Source organism: Typopeltis vanoorti, chromosome 1 (genome assembly GCF_054136105.1).
Source record: "Typopeltis vanoorti isolate ZY-2024b chromosome 1, IOZ_Tvanoo_1.0, whole genome shotgun sequence".
NCBI classification, from domain to species: Eukaryota; Metazoa; Arthropoda; class Arachnida; order Uropygi; family Thelyphonidae; genus Typopeltis; species Typopeltis vanoorti.
The window spans coordinates 81,975,384-82,001,453 of record NC_143549.1 but is presented as its reverse complement, the minus strand read 5'-3'; the positions used below and the strand labels follow the sequence as shown (position 1 = coordinate 82,001,453).

General features: G+C 36.3%; 2 protein-coding genes across 3 annotated transcripts in view; one reads left to right on the top strand and one right to left on the bottom strand.

Moving 5' to 3' along the window:
* Positions 1–1,477: 1,477 nt before the first annotated feature.
* Positions 1,478–24,552, bottom strand: LOC150110143 (peptidoglycan recognition protein-like). Of its 2 annotated transcripts, XM_090398125.1 has the most exons (6): positions 24,435–24,552; positions 24,193–24,350; positions 10,577–10,646; positions 9,286–9,471; positions 3,150–3,355; positions 1,478–1,856 (listed from the first exon to the last, which is right to left on the bottom strand). In XM_090398125.1, exons 3-6 carry the CDS (start codon positions 10,644–10,646, stop codon positions 1,650–1,652), a joined length of 669 nt encoding a protein of 222 aa, XP_090254251.1. In that variant the 5' UTR covers positions 24,193–24,350; positions 24,435–24,552; the 3' UTR covers positions 1,478–1,649. The 2 variants fall into 2 exon arrangements, with proteins under 2 accessions (XP_090254251.1, XP_090254244.1); XM_090398118.1 differs by lacking the exons at positions 24,193–24,350; positions 24,435–24,552 and adding an exon at positions 11,512–11,654.
* Positions 11,818–26,070, top strand: part of LOC150110142 (locomotion-related protein Hikaru genki-like) — a 50,871-nt gene continuing 36,618 nt past the window's right edge. Inside the window, exon 1 of the mRNA XM_090398049.1 lies at positions 11,818–12,109. The gene's annotated coding sequence lies outside the window, so the exon portion shown is untranslated. The remainder of the gene's footprint in view (positions 12,110–26,070) is intronic.

Below are 26,070 nucleotides of genomic sequence, written 5' to 3'. Positions count from 1 at the left end.
CTATTTGCTTATAACAGTATGAGATGGTTAAGGGGAAGAATGCTGAAAAGGATATGGGATTTAGGAAGCGAGAATTTATTTGAGGTTTGTTTTTTGTTTCTTTTCAGCAGAGTGAAGACAGTGATGCAATTAAATATTACCTGAGATTTTGAGGGATGTCCATTTTTCTAATCCGCATTTTTGGTTGATATTGTTTTTTACATTTATAATCAGAGGTGGGGAATCTGAACTAATAATCTAACGATTAGATAAATAATAGCTTATAAAATAATTTTATAAATATTAAATATTTAATATTAATCGGTCTACCGATTAAAAAATGGATTTCCCCATCTCTGATCTAAACATTTGTCTCCAAGGAAAAGATAAAAGATCAATGAACTCTATCTTAGGTATATTATGAGTATCTGAAATTTCCATAATGAAACATCGATTTTCATTCGCTACAGTCGCTTTAAAACTTTTGACAATGTTTGGGTCAACCTATGAAAGTACGTTTAGCTCATTAACATTAATCGGGTCAGGATGGTACGCATAATCTATAATTCTAAACATAGGGGCATGATTAGGGATCAAAAGTATCACTTCCCTCACTGATCAGCGACTTGTTCGTCAGAAATTTAGCAGTATAAGATGAGTGGCCCTTCATTTACTTCATTTACCAGACGGGATAAATAAAGTTAGCCTTAAAAACAAGCGTATCAGAAGAGACGATATGAACGAGAAGTTCATTGTCATGATATTCTCTAGATAATATTTAAACGGAGAGCATTCTCTTGTTAGGTTTATCACTAACTTTCAGCTATTCCCCCCCCCCCCTACCAAATACATCTAATTGTGCAGTTCATTTGCAAAGAATGCACTGGGTTCGGAGACCGTATAATTTGCATTTCATAACTGATCCAATGAATGACTTAATAATTTGAAAAGCTTCCCATATTACTTTAAATCGATTTTTTTGTGCACATACAAGAGTTTCCTTGTTTCTCCCGACATTGGGGCTAAAAAACGATGACTTGGTTAAGAAAAAAAAATATTTGATAACTTTTGATTCCATTACTACTTATACAAAGTGTGATCTATTTAGTAATGTTGCACACACTAATGGTATCAAAAGTTACGAAATATTTTTTTCCCTTAACCAAGTCATCGTTTTTTATCCCCGATGTCGGGAGAAACAAGGAAACGCTTGTATGTGCACTCTATTTTTATCACGATCAAAACCTTTAAACATAATTTTGATATATCGTAATTCGAGCAGAGATTCTTACATAACAGACGGTGACAAATATAACAATCTACAAGAGTTTAATTACGAAGTTGACACATTTTCTTTTGTTTTCAATGAGCTCACTTTGTACATTGGACACCATAAGGGACACACACACGCACGCACGCACGCACGCACTCACGCACCCACACACAGTATGAATGGCTTCTACTTTGTGATTTATTGAGGCCACACAGAGAAATAAAATAACTCTTTATCAAATACTTTATTAAGAACACAATTACATTACCCATCCTATAGATGGTGACTTAAAAAAAGATGTGAATATTTCCATTATATGACTACGTAGAAATCTTTCAAGCAAAGAGATATTTTCAGCCGCTGAGGAGTTGACTGTTCTAAAAAAAAAGGTAGTTTTTCAAGATTTGAAAAAGAACGTCGTAACTGGAAAAAGAAAATTCAGGAAGTCTAAAATATCTGGATTCTTAGGACATGGAATGTAGTCTGGTACTCGTCCTGCGTAGTGAGGCCAATGCTTAATAATATCGTAAAGGTATTGACCGGGGGATAAAGTACAGCCAGCATCCCTATGACCATGTAGTTGGTAGTCTTTGGCAACGTAGCCCTAGGTACAAAAAAAAGCATTTAGTAAGTTATGTGAAACAATAATGTTTTGTTATTTCTATAAAATGAAATGATTCATAATGATTGTAAAGCACATGACTTACATTATTAAATTCTGATTAGAAAACGTGAGTAGTCTCGTGGTAATTTACATGACCATAGGTCATCTAGGAAGGATCATTTATAGGTTGTTCGATTCTATTATAAATACAGATCTTTAAAGATTTTCGAGGCGTTTTTTCAGGCCAATTCCGGAAGTAGTAAATGTTTGATTTTGACAAGTAGCCCCCCCCCCCCCAAACGCACATCTTCTCCACAAGAAAGAAATTCTGGTGAGAAACTGAGACAGTTGAACTCAGACGAGTACAGATAAATACACTAGTTAGTATTCGGAAACGTTGTCGTCTATTTATTTATCACGCAGTGGAAATACACTTAAACTCGGCGATGGTGACAGAGGCAGTCCAGTTGCCTACCGGTCTTCAAAGAGATTAGGACAGGCTTTCTCAAAGCGGGCTCCACAGAGCCCTAAGGCTCACCAACTGAAATTCTAAGGCTCCGGGAACATTCACTTATTTTTTTTAATTAATGAATCGAATGCGATACGTGTTTGTTTTGTAGTTATTTTTTTGCGAGCAGCTTTTTTTTTGCGTCAGTAGACATCTTAAAATGTGTAGTTCCCATTTGTCTCCATCACATGATATGTAAAATTTTATAGCAAGAGACTGGTCAGAGATTTTAGGGGCGGAGTTTAAGGTTTTTGATTTTCCCCTTTCACTTTATCGTACTTTGTATTCAAGCTTTGAAGTTTTTGATACCTTTACCAACAACAAATTCCTGTGAAAAGACGTTTTCACTATATGCAGCTACTAAAACTAAATATAGAAACAGGCTAATGCAGAAAATGATATAATGCTACAAGTTATGTCCATCATACCAGACTTTGAAAAACTGTGCAGTTCAAAACAACAACTGCACTGTAGTCATTTAAAATGAACTTACATTTTTGAAATTTACAGAGCAGTAAATTGTGAAATGGCGAGTGTTTATTGACTTCGTTTTTTTTCATGTTTATTTTAAAGATTGAGTTGTGAGGGCTCCGCAAAAATTTTTTGACTGCTTTAGGGCTCCACTTTAACAAGAGGTTTGGGAAACCCTGGGTTAGGACACTAAAAGAGTTTGGTCTGCTACCCTTGGAGAATGAAACGAAGTTAAAAGATTTATATCATTTACATGAATTCTGTTTATAATTATATTAATTTTTTTTATCCATAATTGGTTTATCTTTACTTACCATTTGTACCCCGCAAGCAATAAGATTCTGTCCAGCATCCAACATGGCTTGGTTGGGTTTCTCTATTTGGAAATTTCCCATAAAAGCTATGCCTATTGATCTGTTATTATAAAGTTTAGTGTGAGCTCCAACTATATCCCATCCTCTACCTTCATAGACTCTTCCGTCACCTCCAATTAGAAAACTATACGCAATATCATCCCATTCTGTAATTTACAAGAAAAACAACCAAAGCTTAATATAAATTATGGAAAAAATCCTATTAAATAATAAATATATTCATTATCACAAATAAGAATTGCTAGCTTAAAACATTTCTTTAGCAACTACAACTGAAGTTAATAAAATAAAATTAACAGTTGCGCAAAGGTAAATTAAAATTACTGCATTCCACAATGAAATTATAATGTTTAATAATATGAAAGGCAATGTCTGGACACCTTCTATCTTATACTCCCCCCCCCCGCCCTTCTAGAAACTTGTCTATTGTGTAGAGCCGGGCTTACTTTTTTTAGTGCAGTCCGTAGTCTCAACCTGTGGGATTCTGAATGTTCTTGCTAAAATAATGCTCTCACTAAATTGATATCTGACTCTCACTAGCTAAACGATTGTGGGAAAGTTAGCACAGAATAAATATGTAATACAATTGGCCTTATGTAAGGAAGCGTGACTATTTCAGAGGTCTTTTGTCAGAGAATTCAATAGATAACATCCTTCCTTGATTGCATTACATTAAACTGATTAATTAAGAACCATTAAATAGTTTAACCTAACACTGGGAATCCTTATCTATTTGGCCACCTTTTGCTGTATTAATTAATTAAAAGGGTGGTAGGAATATTCTCAAACTCGAATTGAGAAAGGAGGAAATCCGAACAGCAACCCGATCATGAATATGTCTTGTCTACACTGTCAGTATGAACTGTAAGTTAATTAGGGTAAGTTAATTATATTGTTTACGATATTACATGTTTTCTTATTCATTCGTAAATTTTAATGTATTTTTTGATTACTTACAATCATTACATTAAATTATTGCCAGCTTATTTGTCCGAGTGGATAGCGTACCAGCTCTCCAATGTGGGTTCGAATCCCGCATTGCGGATGATGAATGTTTGTAATTGTTTTTAGGCTGAAGATGAATTTCACCTCCCGGTGTGAGCCCTCCCCAAACCTGCTTATTGGAGGCCTGAAGCGGCTTAAAAAAGTTTCATGTTTCGTCTCTGGAGCAGGGTTTTCGGACTGCGTAAAAAATAAATTAAAAATACACAAAAAATATAAAATTTATAATAAATAGAAAACAAAAATCCTTAACCCACCCAGGGTATAAAATGTACTACAGATTTGCAAATAACCTTTCGTGGGTAGAACCACCACCACCACCAACAACAACAACAAAGCATCATGAAACATTAAATAAATAATGTTTCATAAAACTTATACCAAAATTACGGTGCACCGCTCTGACACGATTCGTTATGCTGTTACCATAAACTGATGCCAAAGTGTAATCAAAAGTTGTGGTTTACGTTAATTTTTGGTTTAAATTATTTTTGGCTATGAATTGAACACAGTCAAAAATATAGGCTATGTTCAATACAATTGGCAGCTTTGATGAGTAGCACATCGACGAATCACTTTCGTATTGTGATACGCTTACAAATAGAGTCGGACTTCAGAAAAGCCCCTAAGTCTCACGAGCAAAGTTGCTTGTGAGACTACTTTTGGCTAAACGGGAAGTGGAGAATACCAACTTTTACTTAAAAGTTCTCGGATTGACTGACAAATCGTAGGCTTAACTTAGTTGTAGACCGTTATTTCCTTCTTTCAAAGAATTGTCCAGCGAATGGATTTATACATCAGAGCCCAGAGCTTCTGCGCTCTGATTGAGACACCGCTGGATCGCATGACACAATGAACGACGAATTAAACTGTATGTACTGTAACAGTTTGTACAATAAATATATTTGTATGCATATAATAAACAACTAACTGTACTGTATTTACCTTTCAATCCTGTAAGGTATAATAATGATGCTCAAGACGACCTCAAATCATGCAGTATAGCAATATCTCGCGCCTGCAAGTCATACTGCCAGCATTATGATTGCTGGCAGTATAACTTGCATTCATCCACTGAATTTCTAGACCCCCACACACACATTAATAAAAATATAAATTCGTGTCGATATAATGATGAATTATGAATATATTTGTTTTAAAATATCTTTTTCTCCTTCTCCCTTCTACGTGTCAGGCCTACTGGCCTGTTACACAACTATCTTAAGCCCTTCTAAGTCGTACCCGCCCTGAGGATAAGGTGACCAGTTCTATGCCTCCCGGTATATTCTATGGCTGTAGCTGCGTGTGTTCACGGGGCCGGTTTGCCTGCTTGAGGGAGGAAAAAAACCTAAGATAAACTGGGGAGAAAAAACCCTCTCTCTACCCCCAAGACCGGATAACTACACTATCTCGAAGACACTCACCAAATAAATGACCGCCAGTATTATGAATTCCGCCACTGCCAATCAACAGGAGATCTAATCACATACATCACCCATCTCTGGACAAATGCTATGGAGAGGTTTGGCGAATTTCAAGTGGTTGCACTAAATATCTCCAAAACCTTTGACCGGGTCTGGCACAAAGGCCAACTAGGCAAACTACCATCATTCGATCTGACTCAGAACTTCTGTAATTGCCAGCACTCTGTCTGGACGCACACTGTGTGTGATGGTAGACGGCTCTCTAGTCTCTCACCATTCAATTAATGCTGGGGTCCCACAAGGTTCTATCCTCTCACCAACTCTCTTCCTGCTTTATATCAATGACCTACTGCAATTGACCTCCAACCCAATACACAGTTTTGTAGACGACAGCACACTGCACTTCTCGCTTGAATTTGATAAGCCTTACCCTACACAACTCACCTCAACCTAGAGAACATCAACCACCACCACCCTCAACTCCGATCTCCAAGCATCCTACAATGGGGTTCAGATAACCTCATAAATTTCAACGCCAATAAAACCCAGTTCTGTACTATTTCCCATAAAAAAGAACCATTTTTCCCAGTATCCTTTTTGACGATACCCAAATTTCCAGACAGTTTGAGATCTCGCTTCTTGGAATCACCCTCAGATCAAACCTCTTCTGGCATAAACATATCACAACCATTGCATCCTCAGCCTCAAAAAAAACTAGGATTTCTCTTTCGCTCAAGACATTACTTCACCCTCTAACAGCTATTAACATTATACAAATCACAAATCCACCCAGCTATTGAATACTGCTCCCAGATATGGGGTAGGGGCCCCTAAAAGCTTTCTCAAAATGCTCGACTCAATACAGAGGAAAGCAATTAGATTTATCAATGATCCATCCCTTACCAACTCTCTCCCCCCACTTTCACACAGAGGTATCGTTCCTGCAGTATGTTTATTCTACAAATATTTCCATGGGAAATGCTCATCTGAAATAACATCAATAATTCCTCCGCTCAGTACTAAGCTCATTGGAATACGTGCAGCTGCTGCACAACATCCCTTCACAGTACACCTAGAAACAAATAGACCAAGTTTCGTTTCCTCCTCCTTAATCCCTGCAACTGCTGCACTGTGGAACAATCTCCCATCTACTGTGTTTCCCAAGGAATACAATCTAAAGTCATTTAAGTCAAATGTAAAACAAGTTCCTCCTTTCCCAACCCACCACCCATACATACTAATATACTATAGGTTGACCAACCAACCCTCCTGTGTATGGGCTCAACATAAAAGAAAAAACTTGTCTATGTTGGAGAAAGATGCTTAAACTCCTCACGTCGGCAACGGGAATCGAACCCAGGACATTCCTTTCACAGGCATATGATTACGAAGCGCATAGTCACTAAGCTATCTGCTCGAAGGTATTAAAATTGAAGTTAATATTTTAGATTCTTTTTGAATTCGAGGTTTCATTTTTATTTTAGTATTCAGTGCAGAAATTATGATAGGAATCTTAACTAGGAAATTCTGCTAGGAATCTAAAGGCTAGGTTGAGATTCCTAGCCTTTAATTGCAGGCAGGATTACTAACTTCATGGACATTTTTATATAAAGTAATTCTAACAAAGGGCCTACCTACCTACTTTAACTGAGCTGAACAGAAAACTGCAAAAACGTGTCAGTTCAGTGGTGTACTCATATTTTCAATTTTATTTTTGTTTGTAATGATTCACGTATTTGTAATCATACTAAATCGAAGTAGAGTGGTTATTTAGATTAAGCTAAAACATATCAGTAAGGAGCAATATGTGTAAGGACTGTAATCTGTCCGGTTCGCATGATATGGCGGATGAAATCCAGTTTCCAGGATCCAGTTACCCTGCCACCTTCACATGCTGACTTGCTAACTCACCTTCAGCTGAAAAGCGAATAAAATAAATGTGCCTGAAATCATAGAAAAAAAAATTCAAACTTTAGTGTTTCTAACCGAAACATATTGCTGTTACAGACTGTATTAGCGAAGAATTTCATAAGAAGATTGAAGTATGAAATATGAGTAGTTTGCCACATGCTAATACCTTTTCTTATAGAGACATTGTGCTGAGTTTTCGACAGCACTTGCCTTGTTTTCGTATGGCAAAGAGATAAGGATGTGTATAATTACAAAGTTCTTATCATAGAAAAAATAGTAAACATATAAGCTAATACGACGCGACGACAATATATACTCATCATAAGGTAGTTATCAATGTGATATCCTGATTCAAGAGTTTGCCATCCTGTTTACGAACGTAAGAGCACTGTAACAGATCACTTCCTTGTTTATTAACAAGGAAGTAGAAAACTGATTAATTCGTTAAAAATTTCCAGGCACGCGAAAGTCACTAGGTTCAATAAGTTTCATTTCTGCAATGCTTACAAGATAATTTAGGAGTGCTTCAAAATCTTTACAAAAAAAAGCACCTTTCACGTTTACTGGAATCGCATATTCTGCTCGTTAAGAATATGGGATTTCTGATCATCAATGCAGGCGTTGAAATTCCAGCAAACACACGTTTGGTTATCCTCCAGGAATATTTTGGCATCCTCTAGTCTTTTCTCGAAGTTATCCCTAAATGCTTTGTCATGTATAGTTTTGTCTTGGCCACCACATTCTCCAGACCTCATTTCCGCTTATTTTTTATGGTATGTTTGTAAGATAATATGCTCAGAAACATTTCCAATCAAAACCTGAAAAAATTTCAGCTGTTGTTATCAAAATCACTACTAACATTCTCGATAGTAAATGCCAATTTTAAATGTCAAGTACAAAGGGAATGGTCTGCTGGATTCTAGGAGTTTGTATATCGAATACATTTTCCGTTAAATCTATATCTAAACTTTATTTTAAAAAAATACTGAAAGTGCTAAGTAAAAGTTATCTTAACACTCTTCAAAACACTATTTGTTCACTGACTATTTAAACTCGCTTGTTTTTATTTACGTACAAAATCCAACCAGAATATCCAAGGAAATGTTTTTCAAATAAAGCATCCATCTCTACTAGTTCACTCCCTTTTTATATAGATTGAAACTTGACTTTTCTAATATTTGTCAAAGTTTAATCAGAGTTTGATTAAACTTTGACAAATGCAGCTTGTTTGTATAGTTTCAACCCATTGTTTCGGAGATGAACTCCACATAAAATGAAAAACAAAGTAATTTTAAAATTCTCATTAATTAGTTACATTTTTTCCTGTTTGAAGGTGAATGGATCTCATTTATAGACGGCTACAAACTTATAGTATTTGAAGCTGCAAAACACTCTGGTGAAAATCCAAGAAACCATCGCGATTTACTCATGTGCAACACACACACACACACACACACACACACACACACACACACACACACACACACACACACACACACACACACACACACACACACACACACACACACACACACACACAAAAAAAAAAAAAAACTTCAAGCCTCTTCTTTGCATGTCCCTTTATATGTTTAGCCAGATGAGGGAAAAGCGACTGTTCGCAAAATCTTGCCGACTTTGCTGTTTGCTAGAGTAATCTTATGCACCATTGCTATACGTAAAAGATGCTATTCCTGTGTGGACGATATACATATATATATAGAATTTCGAATTCATCTTACTATAAACATCCATGAAGCGGATCTGGATTTGTTGGACTAAAGAAATACATGCGGGCTTGTTGAAACATTCGAATCCAGCTGTATGTTCAATAAACACGTGAGGAACAGGAACAGCCATCCACTGAAAGGACCTCGGTTCTTGCGCACCCCACTCCTTTCGAGTTACTAATTCTGTTTTGTTGCATCCTAAAAGAAATAACAAAGCGCATTACTTCATTCTAAGTTTTTGTTAAACTACTAAAAAAATTGTCTCACCTTTCTCACTCTCTCTGTCACACACACGCAAAGGGAAAAAAAGCTAAAGGGATATTATTATTATTATTATTATTATTATTATTATTATTATTATTAAAATATTAATAAAATAAAATAAAATAATATTAATAAAAATTAATTGCTAATACCAATTGGAGATAATTAGAATTTTTTCCAGTATTGATATGCTACTCATTGTGGATATAAGCTTCTATAAAAACAGGAAGGACGTAAATCAGCCTAGTGCTCAAAACACTATTGTCTTCTTCCTGCCTGATCATGCTGAGATTAATGTAGCTAAAATTTCATATAATAAGAAATCTAATCGCTGTTTATATACTGAAGCTACTGAAAATCCAAAAACAGATTCACGAAATTTTGTCCATAGCTTCTGTTGATTTTTACCTTTCAGCGGTGACCTGCAGACAGACAAAATCTGTTACGGTCTTATTATGAAGCTGATAGAACAGCTTATATATGTGACCAAGAAAAGTCTTTCCCTACGCAACCAAATATGGGAACGATGTTAAATAGTTAATTTATGGAAATACTATTACAAAAAATAAAGAAAGAAATAAACCTGCAAGCAATTTAATTCTCAGTTGACCAGAGCGGGACATAAATACTGTAGAAAATTATGGCTAAAAGTCTATTTATGTAAAATGTATATCATCATAAGTGAAGCTAATAGCCGCATGAGGTAACAGCAGCCTTGGATTTCGTAACCATAACTCCAAGATAAGGTGGTTAGCCCTATTAGTATTCTTTGTCTGTAAATTGCATGTATTCTTCTGGCAAACCCGGGTATCCGGGTGAGGAAACTCTGCTTCTTTCGTATGAAACCGACTAACTCACTTCTATGTGAAAAGCCCTGATAAAAGTTTTTTGCATCCTATATGAGATTCCAACCCATATCTTTCCAATCAATGGGCTTTGTCTATACGGACTGAAGGTCTCTCGTGGAATAATAAAACGTACGCATGTCTTGATAATATTCTCAGTGAAGAAGATCTTATATCAACAGTGTTGTGCTTACCTTGCTGCAGAGACGATGAACTCATCAGCAACGTCAGCAACATTGTGCGAAAACTCCATAATGGCGACATCTGAAAAGTAATAAAGCACGTTTAAAACAGAAAATAGTAGTACTCAAATCACTGCACCTGCAGAATTAGATCCAGCTACTTGATGAGATTGTAATTCTTGTAATTAGTATAATTTAGATAATCAGATACCTACCCTGCCAAAAAAAAAATCAGAATAAAGAAAAGTTGTCTATATTAACATACATATATTCAGCTTCACCACGGTCTGTTCCTCCTCCCCCCTCCTCTAAAAAAAACCCGCATACATCCCTAGCTGGGAGGACCTACGTTGCAATCAGCACAGAACGCGTAAAACCTTTATAAGGACTTCCCAACCGAAAAAGAGATAGCGATTTTTCATCACTTTGGTTCAGCCAGCGTTGACTCTTCACATACAAATATTTTTAAAATGTCCATCGGCATTCCAGTTATCGTTGTCATAAACCTTGTTTCAAAAACATTCTTTGATTCATATAAAAAGTCGAAATTTCTGCAAATTTAGTTCCATTCTGATTAGTAAAGTTTAAGCCACAAGTTCAAGTCACACTTGAACTTCATTGTTTGTTTATTTATTTATGTGGGAAAACAATTAATTTCCTAAAGATTTTTTTCGATTTAAGAAACATGCATTTTGTGATGTTTACTTGAAGATTATAATTGAAAACGAATGCTGCTTGGAAAAGATTAACGATATGCATAAAATATAAAATAAAATAAAAACATTTATTCAATATTATTCGTTCTCAGAGAAATGAAATTATTCAAAAAATATAAGAAGTAACATAATAATTTAAAATGTAAAGAAGCTGTTTGCCTTCCAAATTAATACAAGAAACTGTTCACATACGTTGATTTCTTGGGGGAGGGGGGCGGAATGCATACTTACATTTAGATCTGCTTACTTCCAGTGCGTTCACCAATCTGTCAATGTTATAATTCCGTCTCGCGCTCCTTGACTGCACCAAAATTATCTCGTTCGCTAAGCAATAAGTAAAGAATAGATTAGAAGTTGAAGTGATACGACGAAGTGGTTTGGCAAGAGGCAGATTTATCTGACCGTTATTTAAACTTCGTCTCTTCTGTGTCACTTCCTACAAGTGGGTTGGACAGTTTTCATTTTAGGAATGAAAGGGCAATAAATCACACTGATGATGCAGACGAACACAATGGATTTTAAGTTTAAAAAAAAAATTCCAAGTGCTCAATTTTTAAATAGATTTTCTAAAACAGTATCAGCTATACAGCAGTTAGTTGCATGGTAAAGCTTCAGTTTTCTAAATAAAATAGTTTTTCTTTTTTTTTTAAATGAAATTACTATAGCAACACCACCAATTGTTTCACAGCTGAAATATCTTTAATGTTTGATGATAACCATATAAGTCCTGAGTAAGTCCTGAGAGATGAGGGAGGTGAATTCAAGATGGCGGCTCGCGTGTTAGTGTTTTGTGTCGTGTATTATTGATGGTGAATTGTGAATTTGACTGGTAAGTTTTTAGAGATTTATGCTTATTCATTAGTAATATCAGTTATTTGCTTGCTGCCATAAACAGGCATTTTACTTTACATACTGGTTTATCCAGGTAAGTCAACTGACTTCACAAAGGCGATACGCTAGGCCTACTACCATTAGTGTCGCCATTGTTGTTGTATTTTAACATTTTATTGCTGGTTGACACGCCTATGCTTGATATTGCTGGCAGTCCTTTGCGGCTGCGGGATATTTTACAAAAATTTCTGCTGGCAGGTCTTCAGACCTGCGGGATATTTTATTAACGCACATACGCAGTTAAATCGATATGAGATTTAACTGCGTATATAATCGATACCTGACCTAGACGTATTCACTGATTTGCTCGATAAAGAGATTTGCTCTTGAACTCATTGATAAACTCCAAAAGAAGTTCAAGCTGACATGGCCTACTAGCATGATTGACCCCGACACTATTATCGAGTCACTCGATAAAAAGCTAGCACTCAGTTTTATTAAAAAGCTCCTCAAAAAGTTTGAACGGGATTGGCCCGGCTACTTAAATTTGTATTCCTCACCTGAAGTCGATGTTGTGGAAAATGAAGACTCCCCTCAAATGGAGGAAAAACTCAATCTAGTTGTCTCTACCTCTAATCCTTCTGATCAAGAAGAAACCCACGCACGTAAGAAGAGAAAAATTCTTGCTGCTGAGTCAACAAATGTTGTTGGTATGGACGAGGATGTTCCCATTTCAGATCCCTCTGTTTCCCCCAATGAAACGGTGCCACCGATTATCCTAAGGGAAAAGCAGAGATGGACATCACTCAGAACCATCATGGCTAATTCACAGATTCGTTACACGTCTGCTAAAAATGTAGACGAGGAAATACGAATCCAGCCCACCACGGTGGCTGACTATAGAAATCTTACAAAGGAACTGGACACTAGAGGAACCCAATATCACACATTTTCACTTGCCTCCGAAAAAAATCTGAAAGTAGTCTTACGAGGAGTCTCCGAGGATATTGACACAGATGAAATAGTTACTGACCTTAGCCTACAGGAACTACCCCCCATAAAGGTCACTAGAATGTTTAGATCAAATAAGACACCTATGCCTTTAGTTTTAGTAGAAATTCATAACATTTACAAAGACATTTATAATTTAAAATCAATCTGTGGACTCAAAATCATCCCAGAACCATTGAGAAAGAAATCATCTTCTGGGCAATGCCACCGATGCCAAAAATTTGGCCATGCCCAGAAGCTATGCAAAGCTCAGTTCAAATGCCTAAAATGTGGCGAGAATCACCCCACAAACACCTGCGCCAAGCCAAAATCCACCCCAGCTAAGTGCGCTAATTGTGGGGGTCCTCACCTTGCTAATTATAGAGGGTGTATACATCACCCCAAAAACAGATGGAATGATCCAAGTCATCAATCTACCTCGTCATCTAGTGCGAAAGTTCCTGAAGCTCAGGCTACTCAGTTCTCCAAGAGTGAAAACATGACAACAGGTGCTCGCCCATCATTAACAGATCCCCTTAAGAAAACGAATCTTCAACATCAAGTAAGAACATATGCTGATGTGGCCCGCTCCAAACAGATAGTACAAACCCAGAACCGGAATAATCCACACTCAAATCTATCAGCTGTTATCACCTCTTCTCTTGCAAACATGCTGCAGGATTTCAGCAACTCAAATCCATCCTTAAGTGTCACAAAAAGATTCCTACAGCAAACCCAATCCATATTATCTGCACTCTCTGATGCATAGAAAAAAAATCGTCCCAAACTCTCTTAGGATTATCGGTTGGAATGCCAACGGTATAAAAAACAAACTGTTAGAAATCCAGGAATTTAATAATAGATACAACCCAGATATACTGCTAATTAATGAAACTCACCTGAGGCCTGCTGACACCCTGAAAATCAGAGGGTATCAGATTTACAGAAACGACAGGCTTGGGTATAGAGGTGGAGATACAGCCACCCTTATCAAAAACTATATCAATCATCACTCAATATCCAACCCTTCTACCACCAACCTAGAAATCACAGGAATCAATGTTCTCACAAACTCAATTGGAAACCTCAAAATTTTTTCTGCATACAACCCTCCATTAAAGACATTATTGACCTCAGATCTGGATGCCATCCTTGGAGTAAAAGGACCGGTCATCATTGCTGGAGACCTCAATGCAAAGCATCCTGCTTGGAACAGTAAATCTACTAACAAAAATGGTCACATCCTTTCTAGCTACACAGGATTAAACCATGCCGTTGTGGCCGGACCTACAGAACCAACTCATCTCAGTACATCTGGCACTGCTGATATCCTGGATATAGCCATCCTACAAGACATTAAACTACAGTACAGCCTTACATCACTAAACGAGCTGTCGTCGGATCACAACCCAATTCTACTGTAATTGGGAGAACAAGAATGCCTGTCTCCTCCTTCTCATTCAGGCATATCGTGGGAGAGATTGTCTATAGCATTTCGGGATCAAATAGGACCCTTTCCCCACATATGCACACCAGAAGATGTGGAATCTGCAGTGAATAGCCTCACCCAACAGATTAAGTCCGCTATAATGGTTGCAACCTTCCAGAAACCTGTTCCCAAGCCTGATCGTTTGCCTGAGGACATTATGGACCTGATCAGAGAGAAGAGCAGAGCTAGGAAGAGATTTCATAACACTCGCGCACCGCAGGATAAGACAGTGCTTAACAGATTGAATGGAGCAGTATGAGATGCACTTAAAACACATAGAAACGAAGTTTGGGATAAAAAGTTATCCTCTATCTCACCTATTGATCACTCTATCTGGGGCCTACTGAGAAACATCAAAAATAAAAACAGATCCCTCCCCCTATAATCTCAAACCAGGGCCTAGTCCACACAGATGCAGATAAGGCAGAAGCCATACTTAAAAATCTTGAGGATCGGTGCAAACCTTCTTATAACAACATTGATTTCAATCATCTGTACAAAATCCACAGACAGGTTAGGCATGCACTAAACCTCCCGGATACCAGTGCTGATCATATTGCACCCGCATCACCTGTTGAATTATATGATATTATTAAAAAACTTAAGAACAATAAAGCTCCTGGACGAGACAGCATCTCAAACAGGGTGATCAAGCTGCTGCCACGAAAAGCTATAGTGCATCTGACCAGTATAATAAATGCAATCTTAAGACGTCACTATTTTCCTTCCACCTGGAAAATGGCTGATGTGATTCCTATACATAAGCCAGGCAAAGACCCACACTTACCGCAGAATTATCGTCCAGTCAGTCTCATCTCCAATCTGGGTAAGGTTGCAGAGAAGGTCATCCTCTCACGACTCCAAACCTCAGTAAATGACCTAAACATCCTCCCTAAAGAACAGTTTGGTTTTCGACAACACCATAGTACTACCCAGAAAATCCACAGAATTGTGGAATATATCACCACCAGCTACAACTGGCGCCAGTGCACAGGAGCTGTATTCCTAGACCTATCTAAAGCATTTGATAAAATCTGGCATTTTGGACTCCTGCACAAACTTATCTCAGCCGGTATCTCACTAAAAATGGTTCATCTAATCCGTTCATATCTTCAGAATAGATCAATGCAAGTTAAAATTAACGGTTCTACATCGTCCCAGCGCCATATTTTTGCTGGAGTGCCGCAGGGATCTCTACTGGCTCCATTGCTGTTTTCTGTATACATGTCAGACATCCCACACAATCCGATGACTTCCATTTTAGCACTGTATGCGGACGATACGGCAATACTAACCAGATCTCTCAGACCCCACTTCGTTACCAGAAAGCTTCAAGAAAATCTTCTAAAGTTGGAGGGTTGGTTCTCGAAGTGGAGATTGGAAGTCAACCCCCTGAAAAGCTCAGCGGTTCTTTTCTCAAAAAGGCCAATGTCTCCTGCAGGAGATGTGTTACTATTCAATACTAAAATTCCCTGGCAGAAAGAAACAAATTACCTGGGTGTGATTCTCGACAAAAAGCTATCTTTTAACCAACATATCAAGTCTGCATGTGCAAAAGCATCTAAAGCCATAGCTCAGATCTACCCGCTAATTAATAGAAACAGCAAACTCAGCAACAGAATCAAATTGCAGCTATACCAGATGACTATTCGTCCTATAATCACCTATGCCTCTCCGGCCTGGAGCCACACCTCTAATACTAACATTATTAAGATACAGCGAGTGCAGAACAAATGCTTGAGAATGATTTTGAACCCCCCGTGGTATGTTAGAAACAGCCAACTCCACAGAGACACAAATATTCCCTATATTCTCTCTTATCTAGAATCCTTAGCTTCCAAATGTTTTCTAAAGACGTCCACACATCCCAACGATTTGGTTCAACAAGCTGCAGCATACGAGCCAACGGACATATTCAAATATAGAAGACCAAAAACTATATTAGCCTCCTATAGCGATACATAATCTCCATGCCCATTCAGGGCGAGCAAAATGCTCGTAAATTTTACCCTCAATGTAACCACGACAGATAGCGGCGAATATGAAAAGCATTTTGCTTCACCCTTAAAGAATAAATGTCAATTGTCAATTATAAGTACTGAGGTACAGAAATATTCAGCTCTCCTTTTATTTAGATAATATATTACTTCTGAAATTTCTTCATGAAGTTCTTTTATTCAATATAATTCTAGTCAATATAATATCATGGATGATTTCAAATCATCATGTTATATTGCTGCATATCAGCAGCATTCCTGATGCTGCTGATATGCAGTCTTTGGAATTGTGGGCATAGGAAAATGGGTGTCATTTCAATGTCAGTAAATGCAAAGTCATTCGCTTCTATATATATAATCATAAATGCATATATAATCCAACGTCGTATTATATTGGTGGAATTAGGCTAGAATAAAAGTGCTAAAAATTATATCAGTATTCCACAATCCTGATTGTGGAATACTGATATCATTTTTAACACTCTCCTTTGTACTATGTGACCTCACTCGATGAGTCTCTGACTCCCTGGAGGTCTATAATAATAATAATAATCAGCCAGTTTTCTATCCACTACAGGGTGAAGGCCTAGACCATTGCGAGAGGGTTGGGTCTACTTCTCCCATGGTGACCCAGTCCATCTTGGGAGAGATGAACATCCACGCCTAGGCAGGATTCGAACCTACCGCCCCTTGATTGGATAGCGGATACGCTAACCACTCTGTCAGCCGGCAAATATAATATAATAGCAAGCTTACTATGTTTTGGAGAATACGTATTTTTAGAACTCACTGGGTTAGACCATGTGGTCTAAAGATCAGCAGTCTTTGAAATGCGCGTTAAAATCAAAACTAAATCAGGAATAGACCATAATATATTTTCAATAAGACATATTTTTGAAGATATACACATATGCAATCACTGAATCAAAAACTTCGCAGAAATCGGTGGTTTCCGTATAGTTGTATGTGATTGCCAGTACGGATCCTCTCAGTTCTTTACGTATAGTTTGGTGAGATGTGTGCGGAAAATTGCCTTCATTAAATTCTTCGGTCAGTTGCTACACACAGGAAGTTCCATTTGTCCGTACAAGTCTTCTCAGACGATGGCGATCTCGTTCCTGATCGGATCACAGTTACGCCTCTTAGACAAGCAACGTGGGTTATTTTTCCGCTGAATAAACGTCCGGAATATCTCACGATATTCCGGACGTTTGGGAAACCAGTCGGCTCTGCTCTTTTCAAAATCGTGTCTCCAGCCAGCTGGACACCTACAATAAGCTCTTTATCAAACTCCGAAAGATCCTTTTTTTTCCATATTGCGATCAATACTATTGACGATTACTGACTAGCAGAATTCTTAAATACTTGCCTAGAATACATGGTGACGCACGTAACCAAGTCTTTTGCATATATGTTGGGTAAGTGACGTTTTCCGGTTTCCACCTCTCTTCATTTTCAAAGCTGAGTACATTCCTATGTTTTCTGATCCAAACTACTATTTATTTTTATGTACTTGTACTTCACGGTCGTATTTGCTCAATTATGAGATTAAAATCTCTAGTTTACTCGAAAAGAAAAGTCGATCGACTTACTTAACGTCAGACACTGATTAACTCTGTTGGGGAAAGATAAAATTCAGAAAAAATCCCTCTGAATATAGACTGAAACAGAAAACGTACAGTTTTGTTTTCTACTCATCTTGGTATAGCAAAGGTTACCACGAGGATATGAATGCGTTGTGATCTAATATACTCAACACATTACTAACTAGAGGAGGGATATACCTGGAAGAGTTACAAATATGATCAGGACCAAAGGAGCTCATGTGCTACTGTGGTCTGTGGATTCTTTGAAATGCAATATAATATAATGTTGTCCAAATACTTTATCAATAGAGTGTATATGAAAATACCGAAATATTCATTGTGGCCTAAACTCTAATTATAATGTCATGTCGTATTTAAAAAGCATGTAAAATGTGGACAGCAAATTTTGTGCTATGAATGTTCATTTGAAAGTCGCTACTTTAGATCGATAAAGCTTTTTTTTTGTCTATTTTTCTAGTTCTTCCAAAATATGTGACGATATTTTGGAAGAACTGCAATTATAGGAATATGCGGTGATAAGAGTTATCCTTATATACACATTTTAAATTTGTATCATAATTCAAACATTTCTTAAGTGTATTTTTATTATTTAAATAAAGTATCGTAATACTATTTTACTTTTGCAATCTTCGAAAGTGGAAGATCTTTGATCCTCTGATTCTGCAGCTGAACCAGTCTGACAGAAAAGTATCAACCAGTTAATTTAAAAAGCGCAGGATTACTGGAAGAATTATGTTGCAGGTTAAACTGTTAGGTACTTGCTGTCAGATTAATTTTAATTACGCTGAAAATACAAAAGACGCTAACACTCCTTTAAAAAATCTACTAGCAATTTGGAAAGTTGGACAGAAAAAAGTAGTTGCTTTTTTTCCCTTCGTTTGCAAGAACATTTTCAGCATAATTGACAGCATAATTTTGATATTCTTTTTCTCTGATTTTCTCAGATGCAGTGAATGCAGAAAATTCCATGTGTGTGCGTGACTGAGTGTAGGAATTGTTTCAGCGGCTCACTTTGTGTTCTCAATGTGTCCTGTTTGTGTTGACAACTTATCTCTAACAATATTATTTAATTTTCGTAATTCTAGTGGGAATTACAGAGATTGTGTCAGTATAGTATGACGAACGTTTCAACATTTTTCAATTTTTTATATGAATCTCATCTACAAAAGGTTGGTAATGTATATCGTATTTAATAGTATCAGTTGGTCAATGGTTATCCGTGAACCCTGCTTTGATGACCAAAGATGAAACTTTTTTTAGGTGATCAGCAGAATCGCGATCTTACGAAAAATCATCTTCCACCTAAATACATTCATTAGCATCCATGCCATCGCCAGATTCGAACAAATATTCAACAGGTATCCTCATTCGTATAGCTTTCTGCATTATCATACAACACCATGCCGTGATGGCCACAAAATATCTCCTTTTAAGACTTATTTTAGATTTTACATGGTGATAGTGGAAGGAGCAAGTACTATGCGTTGATCCATCCTGTTGACGAAGAGTTCTTATAGTTAAACAACTGGTAACAATATTGCTTAGGCTCTTCACGACACCATTCGTTGCCAACGATTTACTTTTGTTTCAAAAAAAATATGATTTCATGCTTCATATAATGCAGTTAGCTAACAACAACCAAAGTTACTTTCTTTGTGGTTTCAGTACAAGCACATACTTACAAGTCCACATATTATTATTATTATTCTTTAATTTTAGGTCAAGCGGTAATGAACCGAAACTGTTGCGAGAAACTGTGTTATACATGTTGAAGGATACAGAATGTGTAATCGATTGCTTTCTCCAGTCTGTCACTAAGTTTCATATTGTGCATTATGTTTCATAAAGACCTGACATATTACAAATACTCATATTTCTAATGTTACATTAGGAATAGTAACAATTGAAACGACACAGTTCAAAGGCAGTATCACGTTTCTTGCTAAATCAGAAATTGCTTTCAAGAAATCCAGCCTAATCCCAGTTCACTTTCGCATGGGAGTTTCTACAGCAATTTGTTTACATGTAGCAATGATAAAGATTTATAACACTAAACACGTGTTAAAATACAACTGAAGTTTTGTTAAACATTAAAAAGCTACTTTTTCTTCAGTGTATTACGGCGCTTCGTCTAAAGGAACAAAATAGCTGCTAAAGATAAATAAAAGAACAAATTTGAATCATGTAGATAGTTATATTCGAACTGAAAAACAATTTTAAATGGTTATTTAAATTAAGGGGATATTAAATCCCACATTGTCTTAAAACCGAATAAGAAACTCAAAGATTGGAATCAGAGAGTTTCATGCCGAATATATAGTATATAGTAAACTATAAAAGTATCGGCGACTACTAGCGTGAGTTAATGCACGTAGTCCAAGTACGTAGTACAAACTAGGGCAACTCGTAGCAAAGGTGGTAAAGTTCTTACTGATAAAGCCTCAATAAAGGCTGAAACAGGTCTGGGTAGTGACCTCCCACCATAATGTATAACAGCATACATTTCCTAGGAAATGTGTTTTTACATTATGGAAAATACCAAGAATAGCAATCGGAACTTTTCCACCTTTGCTACGAGTTGCCGAGTTCGTACTACGTACTTGGACTACGTGCATTAGCTCACGCTAGTAATCGCCGATACTTTATAGTTTACTATATACTATACATTCGGCATGAAACTCTCTGATTCCAATCTTTGAGTTTCTTATTCGGTTTTAAAACAATGTGGGATTTAATATCCCCTTAATTTAAATAGTGTTTATATCGCCGAAATGAAGCCTATTGGCTCTTTATATTTAAGTAATTTTAAATGGTCTTTTTTACAGATAATTAGTTCCCAAGATGGGAGATAGAGAGAGAGAGAATGACATAGAATCAGTCTTGTTTAAATTCGGTTGATGTAGAAAGCCATGACAGCATTCATTCTTTGAATATTGTGTTAAAGGATGGTCCATGTCAGTGCCTTATATTTTGTAAAAAGAAAAATCTCTTCCAAACATTTTAATTGAATATCTTCATGGAGTAATCGACGAAGCAGTATTTGCCCTTTGGTTGAAAGATCTGGAGTCGAATCCCGTGTAGGATGCAAGAAATCTCTATACGAGCTTTGAAAATAAAGGTGAGTTAACAGATCTCATACCGAGATGACAGGAAATCCGTTTTTTCATCCCACAAAAACAGGCATGCGGCCCAAGATAATGATTTACAAGAATGATAAGCTTTCATTCATGGCATCTTACTTGTTTCGTCCATGATTCCATCTAAACCAAGAAATGCATCAGATAAAGCAGAATCTGGGCGAGTCTCTGCTCTCTTTCTCTCTCTCTCTCTCTCTCTCTCTCTCTCTCTCTCTCTCTCTCTCTCTCAAATTAACTTAATTTTATGGGCAAAAATGGAAAACAATATAAGTGATCACAAACAGCTCCGTAATATTATCTCACTTTCGGAACCTATCAGGAATGGTTACTCTAATACGAATAATTAAAAACGTAGTGATCATCTTCAACGGCAACATAACGACTTATTTTCTGAGGCACATGTCAACATACGAACAGAGTGCTAAAAATGCATTATGTTAGTCATATTAATGAGAGCCACGCGCTTAGAAAAATAGTAAATAAATACATGAGCATTTATTTATTAACTATTTGAATATATTTTCTACATATAGCGTTTAAGTTTTACATATAGTGTTTAATTCATGCAATGAATGAATTAAACACTATATGTAGAAAGATTTTTACTTTGGATGTACTATACGTTAAAGATACCAAGCAATTTTATAAACTTAGTTTTAATTCTTTTTCCCATGACATGGTTTCTTTTTTTCTATTTTCTTTTTTTCTTTTTTTCTTTTTTTCAGACATGGTTTCCTTTTACAAGCTATTCAAATTCGATTCTGGCGCCATCTCATGCTAGAAATTCGAATGAAATCTTTGAATATCACTGAAAAACAAGAAAGTGGTCGTATCTGGAGGTTGGAAGACTGCAAAAAGGGAATAAATAAATTAATGAATGAAAAATACTAATAATCACTGTTCAAAATTTCTAAAAAAAAATTATAAGGACGTGTAGCATCTGATAACGAACTTCAACTCAGTTGAAGTTCGAAGATAACGAATTTTAAACTCAGTTGGTTGAGAAGCTACACATGTTGATGTGTAGCTTCTCAACCAATTGAGTTTAAAATTATTCTTTTAAGTAAAATTATTTTATTTATTGATTCTTTTATAAAAGTACGAAAAAAATCGAAAAATATACGGAAAATTATTTTAACGTTGAACGAAATGAACAACTTTATTGTTCACACGTTACCTCGGACTGCAATAGCCATATCAATTATCTTCACAACAAACTCTGGAAAAAGCATTCAAATTATACCAAAAAAAAAACCCATCGATCCCACATGCATAAAAAATAAATTTATAACACATTATGTGAAAACATCTTAAGATATTGAATTGCAATCGCTTCTCGGAAAGAAGTCAATGATGGACGCACCCGTAGGCAAGCTGCATCATACCATGTAACGAGTAACGTTTTGTAGCCGGTATAAATTCGACTACACTCACCGAACGTGTCCGTAGGGTGCAACGAAGGATAACATAATGATCCCATATTATACAAAGACATTCATAACTGAGGCTGATGACATGGGTTTCGATGAGAGGACCGCAATATGAAATCCAACATTATCCGAAACAACGTACAGCGTCGTCTTCAGTGGTGCAAAGAGCATTTACAGTGCGACTTGGAAGTATGGAAAGGTGTGTTATGGAGCGACGAATCACGCAGCACCCCTTTGACGCACTGTGGTAAGAGACTTCACAGGCTATCTGCTAGACCCACAGCGTCCATAATCCTACCTACGAAATTTAGAGGTGGAGGTGCGTTTGTGATGGTGTGGTCCTATTTTTCCTGGTTTGACCTGATATCTGACAATGCAATACTTCCAGTTTTGTGGCATTTCTACGAAACTGACGTTATCTCTTTCAGCAAAACAATGCACCGTGTCATTCTAATATATATATATATATATAATGCAAGGATCATCAATTTCATAATCAAGTCTCACACTAAAGCTTTTCTGAACGAGCTTCCATCGTATGAGCTTTCTACTACATTTTCTATCTGGATGGTCAATTTTGCTCATTAAAACAAACAAACAAAAATATCACCTGCTTCTCATTTAAGAGCCTTTGATATGTACAGTCAAACAAGTGTAGGCAGAACTTATACAAACTAATATTGTAAATAAAACAGATATATAGATTTCTATTGTGTCCATTATTTTGAAAGCATTATTCAAGTCCATTAGTATCCATAGTTCGGTTAGTATCGACGATGCCCTTTGGTCCCAAAGATTTGAATCTGAATCCCGAATAAGAAGTGAAAAACCTTTATATAAGAGTTTTTCAACTGAAGGTGAGTTAGATAGTTTCCTACAAAGGTGAAAGAGTTTTCACGGGTGTCATTCATGTCGATCCAAGGACTTAGTTATTTCAACTATCATTTAAAGCAACCTAATTCTAAACCCAACGCACTGTAGGTTTTCCGTGAATCTCTTGGGATCACTTAAAACACATAACATATTTTTTTAAGAAAGAGAATTTATCGTTTTTTGTTTTCTTGTAACATTCTTCAAGACGACGCAAACAACTGAAATATCAATGCTGAATAGTTTAGGGGGGGGGAGGGTGTAAAAATATACACGTCAAAATATCAGGTTTAGTACGTGTTTATTTTTAAAAAATTGATTTCACAGTTAAAACATTTTTAGTTTGACCTTTATTTAAAAAATGTAGATAAAATCAAACTTAAAGTAAAATTTTATGTTGTCATAAATTCATTCTTAATATAACATTTGCATAATTTCAATGAATCATAAATATGCTCAATGCAATATAAATAGCAGAAGATGAATTTCAAATCAAATTATCCCTCGCTAAGTTGCATTTATCATTAAATAAAATCAATAATCGACAGTCTGATACTTTACCTGGTTGCAATGATGTTGACAACGAACAGAAAGTCAGTAGCTCGAGAATCTTCCAAATTAGCGACGTCTAGGAGGTGAAATATTTCAGCTTAAGCAGGTTAAGAACTGAATTGTGCATTGAATTAACTGAAGTACTATAACCAGAACCTGTCAAAAGTCTGAGATTTAAAAATATTAATCAGTTTTTTTTCTGAATTTGTGTGCTAAACTACAGAATTTTATGCTTAAACTTACTGGCTTACCATTAGGCTCTACTCTCCACTGAGAAGACTGTACTCTCTCTGCACGCGATGTTTCTATCAACTACTTTTCTTCCTTCCCATGGCTCAGTAACTGATATTCACTCGACGGAAATGGTAACGGAGGCATCCGGAACGTGATACGTCATACATTCAAATGACTGAGTTAATTTTAAGCAAGCAAGAAAGAAATAACAGTCGAAGCATTATAACATTATGTTGATAGTATGACGTCACATCCTCACGAATGCAACTGTGCCATTCTGCTTTGAAAACGAAACTAAGTTCTTTCTGGTCATGCACAAATGAAGATGCAGAGTGAGGAGGCCACTTTTAGAACTATACAAAAAATCTTTTCGCAATATTAGTGAAGGTGTATCTGACATTTAGTCAAATGTCTGATACAAAGAAAAGCTTTTGAATTTCTGCGTATTACCAAATGCATATTCTGTAACACAGCATAATTTATACGTATTTTAAATTCAAAATTAATTAATTAAAAATATGTATCTGATTTTTACGTGTTTGTTTTCAACTACAATTCTTCTTACTAACTGTCACATTTTAAATATAAATGATCTAATAACTGGAACAGATATTAGAAGATTTTTCTCTTTTTATGCAGTTACAAGTAGGAAGGATGTAAAACCGAGTTGATAAGTAGTTAAAGACAAATAAGTAACTTCTTGATGTATTTCTTGTTGGGGAATTCCTGGGGATTCAAAACACATCGACAAGTCATGCTAAAGGCGGAGGTTTATCCTTTGCAGAGCTCACAAGGCGGAAATGTTGTTAATAGAGAAGAAGACCTGAAAATTAACTTCTTCTTTCATGCCTTTATGCCTTTATGATAAGGAATGCAATGTGATGAACCACTTGTTGGGAGGACAGTGACCAAGCCAGAGAGTTGTTAATGACCATGTTGACGTAAGACTCGGAAAAGTCATTAGCTAGTTAATTGTTCTAAATATAATTTATTCTTGTGTGCGTTTATTACAGCTTTTATATTGTATCCCAGAAGATGTCTCGGTGACAGAGACGAAAGTGTGGAATTATTCAACCTGAGTTTAATTATTTTGCTTGCTCAATTCTTTTCATTAAACCTAATAAGGTGAAGATAATGAATGGATTATATTGTGAAATTAAACTTCTGATAGGATTGAGATAAGTGAGAGAAGGTTATTTATAGAAGAAGAAGAGAACAGGCGAAAGTGTAGGCTGCTCGGATACTTAGTAATTCTCTGGAAAGTTTGAAAGAGAAATCACCTACCATGAAACATAATGAACTGTCAGTGAAAAAAACTCACGATCCATTTGTAAAGGACTGAAGGAACCACATAAGACAGCACATCAGTAAATAGATCTCCATACCAAGATATGGTTAACATGATTAAAAACTGTTATTCGATTTCAGAAAAGAAGGGATCCACAGCGAGCTGAGGCTATTTAGATATCGTATAGCGAAATGGAAGATTAGAGAGATTACTACCCGATGTAAGTTACCTAAATGAAACTCAGAATTGAATTAAGAATTGTACTGGATTGTGACTTCAGTGTTGCTTGCTTTGAAACCATAAAAACAGCTTCCTGAAATAGGCCCAACTTTTCCAATAGTCATCAGAAACCGATGACTATTGGA

Coding starts and splice junctions, on each gene's coding strand:
- LOC150110143 (XM_090398125.1), bottom strand. CDS start 10,646: ATGTCGCCATTATGGAGTTTTCGCACAATGTTGCTGACGTTGCTGATG. Junction 9,472..10,576: donor TTCATCGTCTCTGCAGCAAG/GTAAGCACAACA, acceptor TATTTCTTTTAG/GATGCAACAAAACAGAATTA. Junction 3,356..9,285: donor CCGCTTCATGGATGTTTATA/GTAAGATGAATT, acceptor TGTAAATTACAG/AATGGGATGATATTGCGTAT.